This window comes from Astatotilapia calliptera, chromosome 6 (assembly GCF_964374335.1).
Source record: "Astatotilapia calliptera chromosome 6, fAstCal68.1, whole genome shotgun sequence".
Classification (NCBI taxonomy): Eukaryota; Metazoa; Chordata; class Actinopteri; order Cichliformes; family Cichlidae; genus Astatotilapia; species Astatotilapia calliptera.
In genome coordinates this window covers 22,810,914-22,831,099 of record NC_137427.1, presented here as the reverse complement: position 1 = coordinate 22,831,099, position 20,186 = coordinate 22,810,914, and the positions used below count along the sequence as shown (strand labels likewise).

The 20,186-nt window shown below is 38.6% G+C and overlaps 2 protein-coding genes across 6 annotated transcripts; one reads left to right on the top strand and one right to left on the bottom strand.

Annotated features, from left to right (window-relative positions):
• The first annotated feature begins 55 nt into the window (after positions 1-55).
• LOC113024223 (sodium/hydrogen exchanger 9B2) lies at positions 56-13,534 on the top strand. Of its 5 annotated transcripts, none has more exons than XM_026171102.2 (13): positions 56-194; positions 1,445-1,680; positions 2,280-2,481; positions 2,626-2,796; positions 7,300-7,442; positions 8,066-8,193; positions 9,610-9,785; positions 10,296-10,402; positions 11,218-11,367; positions 11,555-11,663; positions 12,038-12,174; positions 12,271-12,454; positions 12,816-13,534. In XM_026171102.2, exons 2-13 carry the CDS (start codon positions 1,558-1,560, stop codon positions 12,875-12,877), a joined length of 1,692 nt encoding a protein of 563 aa, XP_026026887.2. In that variant the 5' UTR covers positions 56-194; positions 1,445-1,557; the 3' UTR covers positions 12,878-13,534. The 5 variants fall into 5 exon arrangements, with proteins under 5 accessions (XP_026026887.2, XP_026026885.2, XP_026026888.2 ...); XM_026171100.2 differs by having other exon boundaries at positions 12,271-12,493; positions 12,816-13,025; XM_026171101.2 differs by having other exon boundaries at positions 59-194; positions 1,507-1,680; positions 12,271-12,493; positions 12,816-13,025.
• Positions 13,535-14,523: 989 nt separating this feature from the next.
• Positions 14,524-18,750, bottom strand: cisd2 (CDGSH iron sulfur domain 2). Its single transcript, XM_026171106.2, has 3 exons — positions 18,474-18,750; positions 15,767-15,981; positions 14,524-15,548 (listed from the first exon to the last, which is right to left on the bottom strand). Exons 1-3 carry the CDS (start codon positions 18,574-18,576, stop codon positions 15,459-15,461), a joined length of 408 nt encoding a protein of 135 aa, XP_026026891.1. The 5' UTR covers positions 18,577-18,750; the 3' UTR covers positions 14,524-15,458.
• Between the last annotated feature and the right edge of the window lie 1,436 nt (positions 18,751-20,186).

Here is a 20,186-nt window from a genome sequence, read left to right as displayed (position 1 = left end):
AGCTATGTGCAAGATGTTAAGCAAACCAGTTTTCCAAGTAACCCAAGTTCTCCATGCACCGTTGTGGACGCTACATACTTGCTTGGCAGTCACTAATCCGCCTCATTCCTCATGTACCAGCTGGTGCATCTGCTGCAGGCCTACGAGAAAAGCTGCCACAGACAGCCCGCATGCTCTGGTGTTTACGATATGAGGTGAGCGCGTTTTTTCTTCTATAATTATAGGTAATTTTTGTCAGAGGCGGTCGCTTGCTAGCTATCTGCATAAAAGGTTGGGTGCACTGTCAGCTTTTAGTAGGCGGTACACAGGCATAAGCAGCTACTGGACAGTAGGACATCAAATATCGGACAAGAACCAGCTGTCAGGGTGGTGGAGATTAAACTAGCCCCCATACTTGCTGGTCCAGTTGACTGAAAAGTAAAATCCAGCTTGATTGTATAAACCGAAGTTAGAAAACCTCGGCCGTCAATTTAACGTTTAAAGAAATTAGGGTCGTTGTTTGACTTTAGCAGTAGGACATTGTACACAGCCTAAACGCTGTAATCCACAGATATTTGCGAAACGCTCCCATATTAAACGAAAAAATAGCTAGTGGCGGAAGGAGCGGTGGTAGCTGGCGATAGTGCACACCCAGGAGTGGGTCATGTCTGATAATGGAACCACAGCTAGTGAAACCAATTGAATAGTATGGCCAAAAGTTTCTTCTGTGCTTTGGCCATACACGTGTTTACAGTGAATGAAACATGGATACACCCCTATATCTCGAAGATTTGCTGGCGATAGTTGACAAACTAGGTTTAGTGATACCAGTGCGAGCGGGTTGTTGCCGTTGACAGCTGCACGTTAACCTACTTGCTTTAGCATCCGCGCTCTGTAACCTACCTACTTGAGCTAACGCTAGCTACTGTGCCATATGGTGTAGCTGTAAGCATTGATTAGCGGGGTTTGCTTACAATTGGATTAACAGGACGTCTGTCGCTCGCTAAAAGCAAGTTTCAAAACATTGTAGTAGCGTCTGTTTGGCGTTCCTGTGTATGTGGTACTTGTAACCACCAAAACACCATATTAATGTTATACACTGTTATACACAAACGTTGACAAGTCACTCACATTTTTATAGTACATACAGCACACAGAGCGAGAGACTGGGACTGATGTGGAGGTTACAGCAGCTCTCCTCAACAGTCCCATGTGTCCACCTGTGTATTAGCCTGATAAATCGCTGCTTGCACACGTTATAGCTTGTACTATGCAGTATTTGTGAAATGTAATGAAATCCATTTCTTTTAAACACCAAACACTCGTGTGTTTAGTCAATTATGCGCATGTAGGAGATTTAACCATATCATTTCACATTATGTCAATATTTGTACCAGCACCACTGATACTGTTTGTTTTTTCTTACTGATAAAAACCTATTGTATGAATGGAAACCTGTGGATAGAGGTGGATATGCCAAAAGAAAAGTAAAAGAACAGCCCACTGATGGCTAACCCCACCCCTCAGCTTGATGTCTTGTGATACAAGAGTGGACCAGAAAGATTGTAGGCAACCGCCATGGAGGACACCCAGCAGAAACCTGCAAACCCGGACCTGAGTCCTGCACCCAGTCCAGTGCCTAGTCCAGCTCCCAGCCCACTATTGGACAGAATTCCTTTGCCTGTGCCAAACCATGTGGAGGTTTAGTATTTTACTGCTAATAATTTTTTGCACCTGTTGTTCTGTTTAATGATTCTATGTTGTATATATTGTTCATTAAAATTAATACCGTCGCCTTATTGATGTTTTTTTTTTCTTTTAATTTTTCCTCTGAGAAAGAATTGTAAACCAGTTCAAGGAATTCTCCCAACTTTGAGCCAACATAACCCCTTGAGCAACTCTGTGAAATTGTTATCAGTTTATAGGGCATATCACTTTGGCGTTCATTTCACAAGTGTATAGCAGTCTGTAAACTTAGGATATGGCATGCCTCTGTAAAACTGCTGGTATCCTTCTGACTGAAGATGTGCAAAATAAGACATAGTAAATATAATCCAGAAACACGTGCCACTATTTAGCTAGTTATGTTAATGCTGTATTTATGCTTATGTTATTATACTATATGTTATGACGAGTTGTGGAGTTGAGCAGTAAATTTGAATTTGCACACTAATCTGCACATTTCATATTTATTTGTCATCTGTTATGCACTGCCTTTAGAAATATGCTATGTCATCTAGCAGAACAGTTTGTGTGAACACTGACCTGCTCTACTCCATGTCGTGATCCTTCTTTTAAAGCACCTAAATGTGAACCAGATCCAGGTGGTGGTACGTCGCTGCTCAAGTCCAAATGTAACAGAGGAGACCACTTATTTTATTCCTCGTAACCCCGTAGTGGACGCCGGTACCAACACAGATCCACCAGTGGTCTGTTGTCCTTTGCTGCGAAGATTTTGCCCCTGTCCGCCAAGAGGCTTTCTCGCCTCCCTTATTACCAAAGGTAAAAAAGGAGGCTGATTTGTCCTCCAAAGCACATTTGTTGTATGTTTCCATCCAAGAATGTGTAAAAACTGCAGATCATGAGTATACAGTAGTTATTGAACTACCTGAGAAATGCAGCCCCATAATTCCCTGTTCTCTCTAGTTCTTTTGGCAGTTGTGCTCTTTGGAGTGGTTTGGTCAATCACAGAGGACGAATGTCTCCCAGGAGGAAACCTCTTTGGCATTACAATACTCTTCATCTGTGCAGTTGTTGGTGGAAAATTGGTGTCTCTCATTCGTCTGCCCAAACTTCCACCTTTCCCACCACTCCTTGGTAAGAGAGAAAATCTGGTGCTTTGACTTTTTATGGTGACACTGGCATGTTAATCTAAGTATTTAGTCCATATATATCTACACAGATTTATCCATCAGAGTGATATATAGTTCTAACTGATATTAGCCATGTTAACTGACATTGGCATTGCTCCATAGTGTAGTGGTGTACAGATTTGCCCAAGAAGTAAAAGATAACGACTTTGAAAACTAGAATCAAACACAAATCCCATTGGGACTGGATCGTGAAGGGCATCCGGTGTTCTTCCTCATGCAGCTAAACGCTTTTTATCACACTGTTTTTTGTTTCTCTCAAACAATAGGGGTTAACATAAAAGAAAGTGAAACCTCAACCCCAGTCATGGTCCTGGTTTCTTCCTGTTAAAAGGGGTTTTTCCCTTCCCACTGTTTCCAAATGCTTGCTCATAGGCGTTTGTCGTTGTTGAGGTTTTTGTCTTGTTGGGGTCTTTACCTTAGAATATAAGGACTGTTGTTGTTATTTCAATGTATATAAATAAAATAAAATTGAACTGAAAAAAAGATTGTCATTTTAAACATTGGTGCATGCCTAGTTGTTAGATTTGTGATTGTTAAACTTCCATATTTGTAAAGCACATACAGTTTTAATGATGGGTTCACTTATTGATAATGATGGGAGCACTGTGTCATTTATGACATAAAAGTGCATACATGCCATGAGCATTTGCTAACAGGCTGCCTTAATGGATTCTTGATACCTACAAATGGGTATTAACCTTGTTATTTGTCTTTGTTTTTTGTTTTTTTTGTGCATGATAGACATCAGTATTTGTTAAACTGTTTGCAGTTATGTCAGCATGCAGGTAAAGTTTCTAAAAACCGCATTTCCAAGGACACTCATACATGATTATGCAATGCAAGGTGGCAGTATGGCTGTTCCTGTAATAACTTCATGTTCTTATCTCACATGGTGCTCATTCTCAATCTGGGCGACTCATCCTGCAGCTCACTGAACTATACAAAAAGAGGTTTGCTTCACTCTCTGAACTGAGCTCTTGCTGGGGAGTAAGACCTAGTAGTGCTGCAGTGCTGTCTGTATATTTTTATCTAGAAGCTTTTTGAAAAAAAGTCCTGTGTTAAAGCTTTGTCGTTGTTTGTATGTTGGCAACAGCGAGGTCAACTGATGAGTGATGATCCCTGCTGTGGGTGAGAGGGAAGTCAGGTGACGGTATATATTTCTGCGTGTTTAGAAAAAAACAAAACAATACCAAAAAACCTGAACCTTTAAATTGAAAACTGAATACTTCTTGTATTGTTGTATTGTATCTTTATTTGTTTCAGACATATAAAACAAAAAACAATATATACACACTACATATATTTTCATTTACAGATACGAATATATATGTAGATATACACACACACACACGTATGTGTTCAGATAAACAAAAAATATATAATGAAATAAAACAAAATCGTCTGACATAATGTAACAATGTTTGGTCTGAAAAGGAGTAGGAAGAAGTATGAACATACTTATTAATTCCTACCCCTGCTCAACATCTTATTGATCCCACATAATTCACCTAATTCCCATCATCACATACTCCACACGATACACGAGGAGAACCTATATAAACTTGGCTACCGTGACTGATATAATTTGGATATAATTTGATATTTTTATACATACAGTGGGTGATCATCTTTATCGGTATCATATTCTTCCAAAATCAGTTTTCGAAGTATTTTCATGAACTTACTAATTCCTGAGCATTGCTGTAGATCTATAGTAAAACTATTCCACAGTTTTACCCCATAAATAGTGACACAAAAGGTTTTAACCTTTGACCGTGCTTTAAGAATCCTTAGATTCAATTTCCCCCTCAATTCATAGTCTCCTTCTCTGTCATAGAACATCCTCTGTATATTTCCTGGTAACATATTGTATCTGGCCTTGTACATAATTTTTGCAGTTTTATATTTTATAAGATCCATAAACTTCAGTATTTTTAATTTCAAAAACATGATGTTAGTATGGTCTCTAAATCCTGCTTTATTAATCATCCTGATTGCTTTTTTTTGAATTTTACATATTGGTTGAAGTGCAGTTTTATATGTGTTTCCCCAAATTTCCACACAGTATTCCAAATATGGCAATATAAGTGAACAATAAAGTACCCGGAGTGATTTGGAAGGCAAAAAATATTTAACTTTACTTAGTACGGAGATGCTTCTTGACAGTTTGGCTTGTATATGCTTTATGTGAGGTTTCCAGCAGATTTTGTTATCTATTATCACACCCAGAAATTTTGTATCCGAAACTTGCTCTATTTCAACATTGTTTACTAATAATTTTGCTCCTGCATCTTTTTTACAATTTCCGAATAACATAAATGTAGTTTTTTCCAAATTTAATGATAGCTTATTTCTATCAAACCATGTTTTCAGTTTAATCATTTCTTGTGTGACAATTTCCAAAAGCTGATGTAAGTTCTCTCCAGCACAAAAAATATTTGTATCATCTGCAAATAGAATAAACTGTAGTATATCTGATGTTCTGCATATATCATTGATATAGAGGATAAACAGCTTTGGTCCCAATACTGACCCCTGCGGAACTCCACAAACAATGTCCATACACTCTGATTGATATTCCCCAATTTTCACAAATTGCTGCCTGTCTCTCAAATAACTCTTTACCCATTCTAACACCACTCCTCTAATGCCGTAGTACTCCAGTTTATCAAGTAATATGTCATGATTAATTGTGTCAAAAGCTTTTTTTAGGTCAATGAATACACTAACTATACATTGTCTTTTATCTATATTGTTGGTGATATTTTCGATCAGTTCCATTAATGCCAATGATGTTGATCTATTTGATCTGAAACCATACTGACTATCCGTTATTATTTTGTGTTTATCTATAAATTTGTCAAGTCTATTACTAAAGACTTTTTCCAGTATTTTTGAAAATTGAGAAAGTAGAGAGACAGGCCTATAATTTGTGAATTGGTGTCTGTCACCATTTTTAAACAGTGGTGTTACTTTAGCTGTTTTCATTTGTTTTGGGAATGCACCAGTTTGTAAGGACAAATTGCAAATGTGTGTTAAGGGTTTGGAAATGCCCTCTATCACTCTCTTAACGATTTCCATATCAATGTCGTCAGAGTCTGTAGAGTTTTTTGTTTGTGATTTCCCAACAATATCAATGATTTCCATTTCTTCCACCACCGTTAAGAACATTGAATGAGGATTGCGGTCAATGAGTCTAGTTTCTTTCTCTACAGAATCTGTTATATCTTATTATACGTAACGTTCTACATCAGGGGTGGAGAACTCCAGGCCTCAAGGGCTGGTGTCCCACAGGTTTTAGATGTGTCCTTCATCCAACACAGCTGATTTAAATGGCTAAATTACCTCCTCAGCATGTCTTGAAGTTCTCCAGAGGCCTGGTAATGAACTAGTCATTGATTTAGGTGTGTTGACCCAGGTTGATATCTAAAACCTGCAGGACACTGGTCCTTGAGGCCTGGAGTTCCCCACCTCTGTTCTCCATCATCTAGGACTAAGGTTGAATTTCTTTGAGAAACTTTTAATTTGCATGAGCTTGTCAAGTTACTGTAAGTTTATCCATGTGAAAAGTTAAAAATCATGTTATCCGTTGATGTTCTGGATTTTTTGTGTTTTGCATCTCTTTGTTGTATTTTTACACAGCAAAGATTATTGTGGCACCTTTGGCTTGAAAAGATATGCCAATTGTGCTGCTAGTTTTCAGGGGGTGAAAACGTGCTGATCATCAGAAGTGTTATTTGCACTGTGCATTGTCATGATGTGATGTGACTCTCTCATTTGATCAATTTCCTTGATAAATATCAAGGAAACTGTAACCACTCCTTGTTTAGTTGATAACATTATAGGGAGGGGTAGAAGTTTGCATCTCTAAACATCTCGTTCATGTTTTTTCATTTTCATTTTCAGTAAGTCTTCAAAAAGGAGCTTTGCTTAACAGTTAGGTGTTAATTTTTGAGGTTTCTGGTTTGTCTAGTCTTTCAATAAACCACTAACTAGAATGCTGTTATAAAATTTAGAGGATGGTGCTTAGCTTCCATGGTAGAATATTTGTCTGGCAGCCCATTAGAATATGTGCATCATATGTTTTTTTTCCCCACTTATTATAGCATAAGACTTTCTCTGTAGATCCGAAATCTAACCTTTCTACTGCTTTTTTAGATAGATAATTAATTAATACTAATGTTGCATTGTTTGACTCGAACAATTATCCGAGTCAAGAAGTTTTAGAAGAGGTTGTGGATTGTTGAAACCTCTGGTGTTAGGGTTTCAACATTCACAGTTTGCAGAGTATCTGATTCTAACACCCTGTGTTCAAAAAGCAACTGGTGAGCTTGTGTTTTTTTTTTCTCTGTAGCAACATGAAAGAAAGCTTCAAAGAATAAACAAACCTTAATGGTAATAAGGATCAGCTTTCCTCTTTCTCACCCTCACTTGTGCTTTGCTGCAGGTATGCTGCTCATGGGCTTCCTGCTGAGGAACATTCCAGTTGTTACAGATGGGGTGTACATTGACTTCAAATGGTCTGCATCTCTCAGGAACATTGCTCTGGCTGTCATTCTGGCCAGAGCTGGTCTAGGGTTGGATCCCACGGTATGCTAGATACTATAGAAGCTTAACATCAGCATTGAGAGGTAGAAATACAGTAATTATATGTTAATCTCATCTCTTTTCACATGCCATTGTTATACTGATGCAAATTCTCACTGGTTTGAATTGGTGCAATTCATTGGTTGAAGTGGTTAAAGTAGTTAAAAGAAGAGTTAATTAAACCTTCTAAGGCCTAAACTCTTTCATGGCATGCATTTTTAATTTCTCTTTGCCATTTGGGCTGATTGGGACCTGATGAACGTAAAAACAAAGAATAAAAAGATTTTTTTTTTTTTACCTAATTTTTGTTTCTGAGAAAAATGAGATCCACATATGAGGACATTCGCTTTAAATTTCGATAAAACGGTGGTAGTATAATGTCCTCGTAAGTGGATATCAGGCCCTTGTACAGCAAAATTTAGTATTTTGGTCTAGAGAACCCAAAATGTGATGTCCACATATGTGGATGCCAGGTCCTCGGAGGTTAAGAAATGACAGGAAGAATCTGTTCATGTTTTAGTCAGTTATTTACCTCATCATTCAGTACTACTAAATATGCTTGTTAAAGCTTTTTGTAGTGATGTGCAGAACCTAATAACTTGTTTGATGTGTGTGTCTGTTATCAGGCTCTAAGGAAACTAAAAGCTGTGTGTATACGTGTGGCAGCTGGGCCGTGCTCGATAGAGGCTTGCACCGTAGCTGTTATCTCTCACTTCCTCATGGGCTTGCCCTGGGTGTGGGCCTTCATCCTTGGGTAAATACAACACTACTCTCACTTCATAACCAAAATCACCATTGATTGATGTCTATGGCAAATCTATACACATACTTTAAAATTACTGCTTCATTCGTGATCCCCAGGTGTGTCACAAACACAAAATTTGTATTTGGTGACTCGCTGGGTGAAATCGGTCGCAAAGAAGGTGCTGCCCCAGAAATTGCTGTGATCGCTAGCAGATTGACATGGCTACCTGTAACTGGCATGAAAGATGTTGACATTGCTGCAAACTACTTGCCAAGTGGTAGTGAAACATTAAAAAAAGCCTGGAACAAACCAGAAAGGGAGGATGATTGTCCATTGCTACTGAGACCATCACATTTCAAAAGGCACAACTTTTAAATCTTCTTAGTCAGGGAATAGACATTTTAATCCCAGCGACTGGTAGCTGCTAGGAAGTCCTTGATTGGTGTCAAGGCCTGTGTGACTAGGGCCCAATGAACCAGACTTTGTCCTGTTTTTGTCTGGATTTTACCTGCAACTTAACTTTGTGTTATATTCATATTTGGATTATGTGACCACTTAGCTCTCTGGGTCCATGAGAAATTAGAGAGCTGAGTGAAGGTCAAATCTTACTTTGTGAAAAATTAAACCTAACACTGCAAAAAAACCCAAAAAAGAAACCAAAACACTGCAGTTATAAGGAACATGTTTACATGAAGAACAGCACAAAAACTGAAATTTAAATAAGATGCATATCTGCTTCATCAGCATTGAGGGTATTAAGTGGAGCATTAGTATTTGTAAAAAAACAAGAAGCTCTGGTTTTACATCTAGATAGCTTGTTCTTCTTGTGTTGCATGTTGTGGTTAATGGATGACTTAGTAGAAAGAAGGCCCTGTTAGCTGTTCATAACCACAGAAATCTTTTTCTACTAATTCCACTTTACATTAGTCAGCTCAAACTTTTCCTTTTGCTTCTACCCAAATGGTAAGACGTCATAATAAACATTGTTAAATGGTAAATGTATAGCTAAATAAATGTTAGGCAATATGTTTCTCAATTGAACAGTAACACAATTACTATAAAAGTAAAGTAATGTCTGATTATCATGATCAATTATTATATTATATAACATGTTTAGTATCATCGTGTGGTTTAAATGCATTTTATGAGCATTGATACAAGAACAGAATATGTTTCTTAAAATAAATAATTATTACACAAACTAATGACATACAGGCAAGTTTTAAATTGTTAATGATTAGCAGACAAAAAACAATCTATTATAATGTCATCTTCTTCACAATACAATAACTATTTGTTTGCTTAAAAACTGATTTACTATTTATTAACTATGATATAATAAATTCTTACCAAATGTTTGTAAAGCTTGCTCAGTTTTTCATTTATCAGTGAATAAATGAACCCTCTATCTTCTCCACGTTGCAGCTTCGTGCTAGGAGCTGTGTCTCCAGCAGTGGTGGTTCCCTCCATGCTCCTGCTGCAGAAGGACGGTTACGGTGTAGAGAAGGGCATCCCCACCCTGCTGATGGCTGCAGGCAGCTTTGATGACATTCTTGCGATCACAGGATTCACAACATGCTTGGGCATGGCCTTTGCCACAGGTAATCTCTGCTCTGTGCGTTTACATGTGTGGAGCCGTGAGAGGAAAACAAGAATTGATGGATTTATCGCTTTGTTTTGCCTTTGACACACAACAGCACCTTATCTCCCGAAGAGAAACACATAGAAGAAAATAACTTTTTGCTGTAGTTTGTAAAGATGTCACCAGAGGGTGTGAGCGTGCTGATTACTCTTAATAAAGAGTTCTGGCACCAGTTCATTATATATGGCAGAATCTGAATTTTTTACAGGGTTACCTTTGTATTGCTGCAACACTCTTTCTATTGTGGTGTAATTCAACAGCACTCAAACTGTAGATGCCAAAATGTCCAACATGTTAAGCCTTCCTTACACTAAATAAAGTGTAAGAAAGTGTAAAGTATATACTTTGAGTGTTTGCTGGCTTCTGTATTAAGCTGCATTAGTTAGAGAGACTTGTTTCTGAACTGGCAAATTAAAATATTTTAGAAATTCACAATTTCACAAATGTTTGTTTTGATTGATTCTTCTAGGTTCAACTTGGTACAACCTCCTCAGGGGGGTGCTGGAGGTGGCAGGAGGGATGGTTGCTGGGATTCTTCTTGGTTTTCTCATCCAGTACTTCCCTAGTGTTGACCAGGTAAAGTAACAGCCAGGAAAAGCTTGTATGGATAATTCACTAGCAGGGACCACTCCCTTGGTAACGATGAGCAATGAGGGATGAGGGAGTGTGACTAGTGCTGCGGTTTGGGGAAGGCCTTGAAGGGGACTGGCGACGGCTCTCTGTACTAACGAGAAATAAAGGGAGGAAAGGAAGAGAGGAGAGGACAGGAGAAGAGAGTAAAGAAAAAAGGGGGGGGGGGGGGGGCAGGGTGGAGCATGAAAATGAGAACAGTGGGTGTTGGAGAAGGGGGGGGCTTTTATAGCCTGAGGCCAGAGGGGGCATGAAGGAGGAGTGGTCCCGCTCCTGAAATTCAGATGATATCTCCACAAAAGTATAACCCTTTTTCCATAAAAAAGTTTGGGGTAGTGTGTGAATAGGAAACATAATAAGAATAAAACTGCAGATTTTAACCCTGTTAACTGAAAAAGTGAACTGAAAAAGTATCAGATGTGAAAGGTTTTATTTTTAATGTGCTCATTTTGCCCTTTTTACATCAGAATGTGCCACATGTTTTTACTGGGGACATATTTGGACTAAGCAGGCCAGTTTAGCCCAAGGACTCTTACTGTCATCTCAATGGCAGCATGTGTTGTTTAAAAACCTCGATACTATGTAGCTTTAGATTACATATTGGATTTATTTCTTCATCAAAAGTGAAAGTGCTGTGAACCAACACGTCCTAGCTTCTTTGCAAATGATTTCTTATAGACCTTAGAGCTATTATTTGTTAAATAATGCATATTGTAATCCTTTTCGCTATCTAGAAACCTACTGTTAACTATTTCTTCTAGAAACACTTGGTGATGAAGCGTTCCTTCTTGGTGCTGGGTCTGTCTGTTTTTGCTGTGTTTGGCAGCGGTGTGGCAGGCTTTCCTGGCTCCGGAGGCCTGTGCACCTTGGTGCTGGCATTCCTGGCTGGCCTCGGCTGGGGGACAGAAAAGGTAAAAATAATGCATCTAATAACTACAGTACATCAGTACGTCTGTTTGCAGTTTTCTGACTTTGGAGGTGAATTTGAACGAGGCTAACTGTCCAAAATCTTAGACCTAATTTCTCTTAAACTTCTTGGTTGTTATATATTATAATTAAATGTGAACAGTGAACATGTCCTGCATTCTTTGTCCTTAGGCACGTGTGGAAGAAGTGATAGGGTGGGCGTGGGATGTGTTTCAGCCTCTTCTCTTTGGACTGATAGGAGCTGAGATTCGAGTCTCTGAGTTGGAGGGACACACAGTTGGTGAGATAAACAGACACACACACACAAACAGCCTTCAAAATAACCCACAGCAAGATGGCTGTTATCACTGTGAAAAATTCAAATATTACTCTGTGTATGAAAATATATTTGCATAACCCAAAAAAAGAGGCAATGTGAGAGATATGATGCTTCTTCCCGTCCTGTAAATACTAATCCCTCTGTCTTTGTTAGCACTTTACAGCTATAGCAGTTTACTAAATAACTTATGACATGTTTGTTTTGCATGAGTCAGTGCAGCTGAAATGACACTGCACATAATTTTCTTGCAGTAATTTTTTTTTTGGGGGGGGATTTATATGGTGTACATATAATATTGTTGTCCTTGTATGACTTTTGCCTCTACATGTCTCTAGGTCTGGGTATCGTCTCTCTCCTCATTGGTCTGCTGGTTAGAGTGGGGTTCACCTTCGTCTGTGTGTTGTTTGCGGGCTTTAGCATAAAGGAAAAAGTGTTCATAGCCCTAGCATGGATGCCTAAAGCAACAGTGCAGGTATGTCTCCTTAGCAAATCTTTGAATGAAAAGCATATGCATTAAATGTCTTTGAAGTCTGTGGGGTTGTGCCGCATCTTGGCTTGTCTCTGTCAGGCAGCTATAGGATCCACAGCTTTGGACATGGCGAGGACAAAGGATGACAAGCAGCTGCAGAAATACGGCATGGACGTGCTGACTGTGGCTGTGCTCGCCATCCTTCTCACAGCCCCTGTAGGTGCACTTATCATAGGGCTGTGTGGCCCTCGCCTGCTGCAAAAGCCAGAGAACCCAGTCAGCGGTGAGCGAGTCAAACCCAGTTTATCAGCTTTCTTCCTAGGTATGTAAAGTCTTTCTTTTGAAAATTCAAGCTCGGCTCAGCAACCTTTGCTAACCTAACTAGGTGTGTTTGAGTAGTGAGTATCCTTTCCTTTCCTAATATTTTTCCTGCTACACCCTTATGACATAAAGATTTGCATAGCTTGGGCCACTGTGTCATTCAGCAGCTTCACGATTTTTTACAGGCACACAACAGTGGTATTGTGTTCATGTAAATACATTTATTCACAGTGCAAAAAGTGCAGCTAGTTTCATTTTTTAAATCTTTCATTTTCTCACTCTTATTATTTTTTTCCTCCCTGTCTCTTCTTCCTCTTTCTTAGGCACTGCAGCAGGAGATCAAGATGACAATGAAACTCCCGTCACCTATGAAAGTACACTCTGATGTCAAGTGTGAGAGAGGAGAATTAAAGAAACTCCTCACACCTCAGATATTTGAACTTCTCTTTGGCCACCGAGTGGCCCTCGCTGTGTCTCTGTTGTTCAGCTCTCTGTGTTCGCAGTCCTGCAGGAACACGTGAATCATTTTGTATTTATAGCATCTGGTGATTTCCAGGCCTAACACTGCAAACAAATGACCCACATTGCACTGTCTGGAAAAAAAATAATATTGTTTTCAAGGTATAGAAATGGTTTATACTTTTAAAAGGATCTTGTCATATTCACTAAATCCAGAATTTTTCCACTGTTCTTGATTGGATTACCAGTAAGAAAGCACTTTACTTTGACTTGAAAGGTCAAAGTAAAGCAGCTTTCTTCGTGGGGGACGGAGAACGTTTTGGGATGTTGTTGATAAGCAATTTTTATTGCTATGAGTAGACTACACTGTAAAACCACATGCAAGTTTTAGGCATCCTACATCTTCATGCTGTGTTTGTTTACTTTGATTTGTGTATGCATATTAGCCCTCTGTCAGTATGGTGAGATCAGTTGCGTAGTTTGCAAAGAGTCAGGGAAGGATTTGTGTAATTGATAATATTTTAGTTTAAGTACGATGCTGATAAATGTCAGCCAGTGTGATCATGTCCATATCTGCAAAACTGTATGAATCCAACATTTTATAATTGAAGAAGAAATATAGATTTTTCAGTATTCTTAGTCAAAGGAGCTTGCAAAGAAAAGCGTCTGGACTTCTTTAAGTTGCTTGAAGACGTTTCACCTCTCATCCGAGAAGCTTCTTCAGTTCAGTCCAAAACTGGATTATAGATGGCAGAGAGTTGGTGTCGTAAACCCCGCCTCTGTTCAAAGATGGTCGCTCACAGTGGACATCTATGTCCACTGTGAGCGACCATCTACGATGACCTGGATGACTGAGAACCTTCAGACATATTCAGTATTCTTAGTTTTTTTGTTTTTTTTTTTAAATTGCAGAATGTATCTGGTGTAACATGAAATGTCTTTTGCTTTAATTTATATGACCTCACTTAAAAGATTTCATAATAGCAGCTATTTATGAAATTTTTTTTCCATTTTACCCAAATACTATGTAAAAGTAAATTTATTGTCCATCTTTAACATTGCTGCAGTAAAAGCTTAAATTATTCAAAAGTGTTGTGTGAGCAGTTTCCTTTCTGGTCACACTAGCGGTGCGCTTCTAGTGAGGATCTGTGGGTAAGGCCATCAGTGTGGGCCTGGAACAAATGCCTCTACTAGACTGCTGTAAAATTAGTAGACATTCATGATATGAGAAGATCAATGGTGATCCAACAACATTTATGCTTCCAAAAGGCCAAAATTATCAGTTGTCTAGTGAATCTGATGGTTTTTCCACATCATTTTTGACTATGGTAACTTCAACCCTCTAGTGCCAATAAAAAGACTTGTTCTGAATACTAACAGCTCAATGTTTGTTGGACTGGCATGAAGTCCACCTCTGAAAAGTCACACACTCTTGTAGCTCCCTTCCATTACCACCATTACCTGAAAAACTGACTTTAAAAAAAATTATATATATATATATATATATATATATATTAAAATGATAAACATAACCGCTTAAAAAAAAAAAAAAAAAAAAAAGCATTCTCTAAGTACAACCTTACAGACCTTTTATTTCCAAAGGTGACAAGCAGACACATCTCATTAATTTAACATTAAAGATGCCAAAATTCTCTTTATTTCTACATCTAGCATGAATAAATTCACACCATTATCTTGCAAAGCTCATGAACAGTTATACTGTAAAAAACAAACAAACAAAATGCAGATTTGTTATTGATAGTCATTAATGAAGAAAATTTTCCAAGACAACTTCATACAGATATGACAAAAGCCAAAGGAAACAGACATTTTCAAACCTTGAAAGTTTAGTGAAACACGATTTATCTTGAAATTACTTGTGTGGTTTGAAATGTATTAAGGCAACAGAACAGAATACAAAATGTAAAACTCAACATTTAAAGGCTATGAGTAGAACAGATTTAAAGAATAAGTAGCTTCCCATACACACAATAACTTAAAATATGTCACATCCATTAAGTATGGAAATGTTAGTATTTGGCACACATATCTGAAGCAAACAAAATAAAGGAATTAAAGAAAAAAGAAGGAAAAAAAAGCTGTCCAATATCATCCAAAATGAAGGAAGGTCAGACTAGTTTTGAGGACTCCATTTAAACAGACATTTATCTGCAAAACCTCTCGCCTGATGGCCTCACATTAGATAAATGCATCATAAAGTCACTGCAATTATGCAGTTATGTTTCAAGTTTCCCCCTCAAAGTGGTCCCAGTCAAATAAAACTGCTCCTCTGTTAAACAACAAACGTGAACAATGAACAAAAAGGCCCACACAAAAACGAAGTTACTCTTTTTTTATTTTTTAAAAACTTCCCTTATTGCAAACTATCATTAAAGTATCCCAAATGTAGCTTTCAAACAGAGTGTGGTTTCTATTTTTAAGTAAATATAACACCAAGACAAGAGCAAGAAAAACTGTTTAGAGAAAAAAATCCGATCAGTGGTCAATTATAGTATCTTCTTTTTAAGTATGAGCGGTCCCACGTTGTCTCCAGTCAGCTCGTTGTGCTTTAAGTGTGACTTGTCGCATACAGGAAACTAAAACAGGAAACAATATTAACTGATCAGCAAGATGTAAAATGCCCAAACACTTGTCCCAGCTTAACTAGAGGGGTTTATCAATAAATCACAAGCAATAATAATAATAATAATAATAATAATAATAATGTGGATAATACAGAAATGTATCCTGCAGTCTGTGTGAACAATATTTAGATTTACTAACAGTATACTTCAGAAAATACTAACAGACTTACAGTTTTGGAACGCCAGCAGCGACAGTAACACACATTTGCGCTGTTCAGGTCCTCAATGTCTATCTCATTGACCACTTTTGGGTTCTCTTTCTGGATCTTCAGATTGATCAGGCTGTCCCTCTGCTTTTTCTTCTTAGGCAGAAAGGGGCGAATGGTGAGATAACCGAGCAAAGCCAAGATGCCCAGAAGAGGAAGCAACCGGAGCCACTCAGACACTATAGATATTATAGCATAAACAACATACACACATTAGCTAAAGAAGAAAAACCCGCATACAATGTTGAACTGGATTCTATGGTCCTAAAACTGGCATTTACTACTGGCCATTCAGATTAGAGATGAAACCAACTGACAGGAAATGTATCATATATGTTGATGAGCCAGTACTAGTACTCATATGCAATGTATACATAAGAAACGTTTTTACTCTATCACTACCGTTTCAAGTGTGTTTCTGGTTCTGCTGGGGGTTTCTTCCTGTTTAGAGGGTTTCTCCTTCCCACCATCACCAAGTGCTTGCTCGTGGAGAGGGGAGGGGTGATTGTCTGGGTTTCTTTCTTTCATTATGGGGTCTTTACGCCATAATACACAATTATACTACTATTGTGATTTGGGGTTATATTAATCAACTGACCTCAACTAAATTTCGCACTGTCTGTCAAGTGTGACAAAAACACATCTTCAACAGTGCTGTGTGCATTTCCGTACACTCTTCCTCATTCTGATGAACTCATTAGTGAGCCAGTCAAGCCTCATATATGTAATTTATTCAAGGAGCTTTATTGTCATTTGCATCACATGTTAACATGAGGTGGAACGAAATTATGTACACACGGTCCCGGAGCGAAGAGACAGAATAATGAAAAAAACAAAAAAAAACAAAAAACAAACAGAAATGTTTTTAAAAAGTAATCAATGAATAGGTTTGTTTAACGAAAAAGAATAACAAGTAATAAAACAACACGATAAGCAGAGTGCAACAACCTGAGTACCAGTATGGAGTTATAAGCATAATTTTGCATAAATAATGCATAAGAGAAATCTTAGTGATTTATGCACGCTAAAAATGTGGATCAAAATGTGGATTCTCGGATCCACATTTCTTGTATAGCTTGTGTCTGATCTGCATTACTAATGTATTATTACACTCGATCCAACTCGAGTGTCATATCACACCAACAGCTACCAGGGGAAATGCCACACCGAGACCTTAAAAGTGCTCTGGGAAAACCCGCCTTATGCTCCACCATACATCAGAATCAGAATCAGAATACTTTATTGATCCCTGGGGGAAATTATACATGGTGAAGACGCAATCGGGATTAAAGACAGCTGTGTAATTTCACTATTAGCACTGTGTCAGACCCCAGCTTTTGATAATACCTTTATGCGGGTTAAAAGGATTCTGATGCCTAATGGGACATTTCTAATCCTTAATCCTTTTAACAAATTGTACACAGTTCAAAAGGGATGTCTTTGCATGTGGGAGAATGGCTATGCACCGTCATCTAATATGAACTGACCCACTTTGCTGCTTAGGACAAACTGACAGTTAGCAGGGCCTTCATAACTAGGCTTTAACTTAAAACCACTAATATTATGCCTGTCAGTGAGTATTAACCAACGCCATCTCCCAAAAGAAGAGTGTTGGTTTTGGTTGAAGGCCTTCTCAGATGGGCATTAATGTTTTACTTCCTCCACAAGGGTTAGCTAGTGATGTAAATGCCATTACCAAAGGGTGCATGTGACACTGTGTGCCTTTCATTGTGTTGTGGTCAAGCTATCATGATACTACAAAGAGTATCAACTGCACATGCTTCCTTCAGGCAGACTCAGGAGTATTATAACTACACATGCCTTGCTTTAAACGTCCTCATCCACAAATCCAAAACTTTTCAATGATCTATGCTGGCTCAAAAGATCAAGTTTTGAATTGACTTCACGAAGCCCTGGTTTACTTCTTCCGTTCCTATATTTAAACTGCGCAAGACTTGCCAAAGTTCAGCATTTCGGTTCTCAGTTAAACTGGTTCAGCAGATACTACGTGTGATGTTAAGAGTTCACAGAACAGTCTGAAAGAGTCAGCGCAGCTGGGACCACAGGGTAGTAGGTTAGTATGCAAAACGGGCCCCGAGAGAGTCTCAGACGCATTTGTATGATTTATTCAAAATAATTTAAAAACTTCTGCAGGAGCGCCACCAGATGATCATATGGTGCAAAATAAAACAAATGTGTTTAAAACTTGCTTTTCACAAAATTACAGTTTGGCCAGTGCTCGAATGAGCAGGACAATTAAGAAAAATCGTTTTTACACAAGCGATATGCAGGTAATTAGCAATTAGCATCACACCATTCACAGGACTTCACTTACAAAAAGACAATGTTTGTAAAGTTATAACGAATTCGTGGTTATTATCACGTGTTTGCACATTCAAACAGACGCAAACAACCAACAAGCACGACCGTAAGGTCATTACTTTGTCTTTGACACACACACAGACAAGCACAAAAGATTTACGCTTAGCTGTTTCATGACTCAAAGAAGCACTCTGGGACATAATCCCTGTTTTTGTAGGACTGCTCTTCACGACACTACTAAAGCAGCGTTTGAAGAAGCAGCTAGCTAGAGTAAAAAAACTGTCTCCCACGAGTTTACTACTCATCACCCCAGGACTGTCTGAAGTTCAACACAGCAGCTGCTAATTACCTGTTAACCTCGCAAATCCGCCGATGGTCTCCGGCAGCGGTAGCCTCTTGAGGTAGGCTGGAAGCTGGACTTTTATTATTTTTGCTATCGTCTCTAAAACCATTGTGAATTGCTCGGTTGAGGAGCTTTTGTGTTTGACTTGAATAGTTCCTGAGCTTCGTTTATGTCACGGCGTTCATTACTAAGCGCAGTTTTTTTTGCCGGTACGTAAGCCCCTTCTGATGAAAAGTAGAAAGAACCGAGAAGAAGCGTAGACGTCTCTGTGAATACACGTAACGATGGCACGTGACGGTGGCGTCAGACCAATCAGCGTCCGAGGACCTGGTCGTCTACGATTGGACAACTTGAATTTTGCGTGAGGATGGCTTCTTCTGCAATTTCATGTGCACTTTCTAAAAAAAAAAAGGTGTGTGTGTGTGTGTTCGTCAGAGAGTCAGCACAGAAGCACTATAGTCTGAAGTCTATTTTTTAATCTGATACCATCAGGGGGTCAGGGGGTCAGTGTTGACATTGTGGAGGACTATAAATACCTTGGAGTACACATTGACAATAAACTGGACTGGGCTAAAAACACCACAGCACTTTACAGGAAGGGCCAGAGTCGTCTCTATTTTTTGAGGCGACTGAGGTCCTTCAACATCTGCCAGAAAATGCTGAGGATTTTCTATGAGTCTGTTGTGGCCAGTGCGATCCTCTATGCTGTTGCATGCTGGGGGAGCAGGCTGAGGGTCGCAGATGCCAACAGACTTAATAAACTAATCCGTAAGGCCAGCAATGTTGTGGGGATGGAGCTGGACTCCCTCAAGGTGGTGTCGGAGAGGCGGATGCTGTCCAAGATAAAGACAATGTTGGATAACACCTCCCACCCACTCCATGACATGCTGGTCAGTCACAGGAGCACGTTCAGTGAGAGACTGAGATTACCGAAAAGCACCACTGAACGACACAGGAAATCATTCCTGCCTGTGGCTATCTCCCTGTACAACGCATCCACTTAACACACTGTTTACTGCTACAACTACACATGTTTCTTTTCCAACTATTTATTTATGAGTGACTTATGTATGTATGTATGTATATATATGTATATATTGTACTATTCTTAGTTAGTGTATTGTCTGTCTTGTCTTAATGTTGGTTTAAAATGGAGCACTGTAACAAAAAATAATTTCCCCCAGGGATCAATAAAGTATTCTGATTCTGATGATTCTGATTCAAAATTATTGCACGCTTTTAGTAACTGTCGCGGTCCACCCCTAAGCCTAAGTAGTTCCCCCTTTTTTAAAGTCTTTTTTTCGTGTTTCACACTTGTGGAACTGTAAATTAGCAGCAGTTATAAGAGCACTGTCATTTCACAGTGAATTCAAAATTTAAAGAAACCTGCCTTCATTTTTAGAAACCCACCAATCATGGTAAACTCACGTAGGATAAGCTCCTTTTTCTTAGTAGGAGTTACACGTAAGTCTGCAACAGTACACATTATCTTTGCTTTAGAATGGGATTTCCAAAGAAAGAAAACCTCGGCAGTTTTAATAGCTGAAGATGTCTGTAGATTATTTAACGGCTGTTTAATATTAATATTTTTATATATATATATATTTAAGGTGGTCTGGTTTTGTTGATTACAGCTGTGCATTGTATTCTGGATGTATCGGTAATATTCACTGTTATGTATCATTTTACTATATAAAAGTTTAAATACCTTTGTTTTTA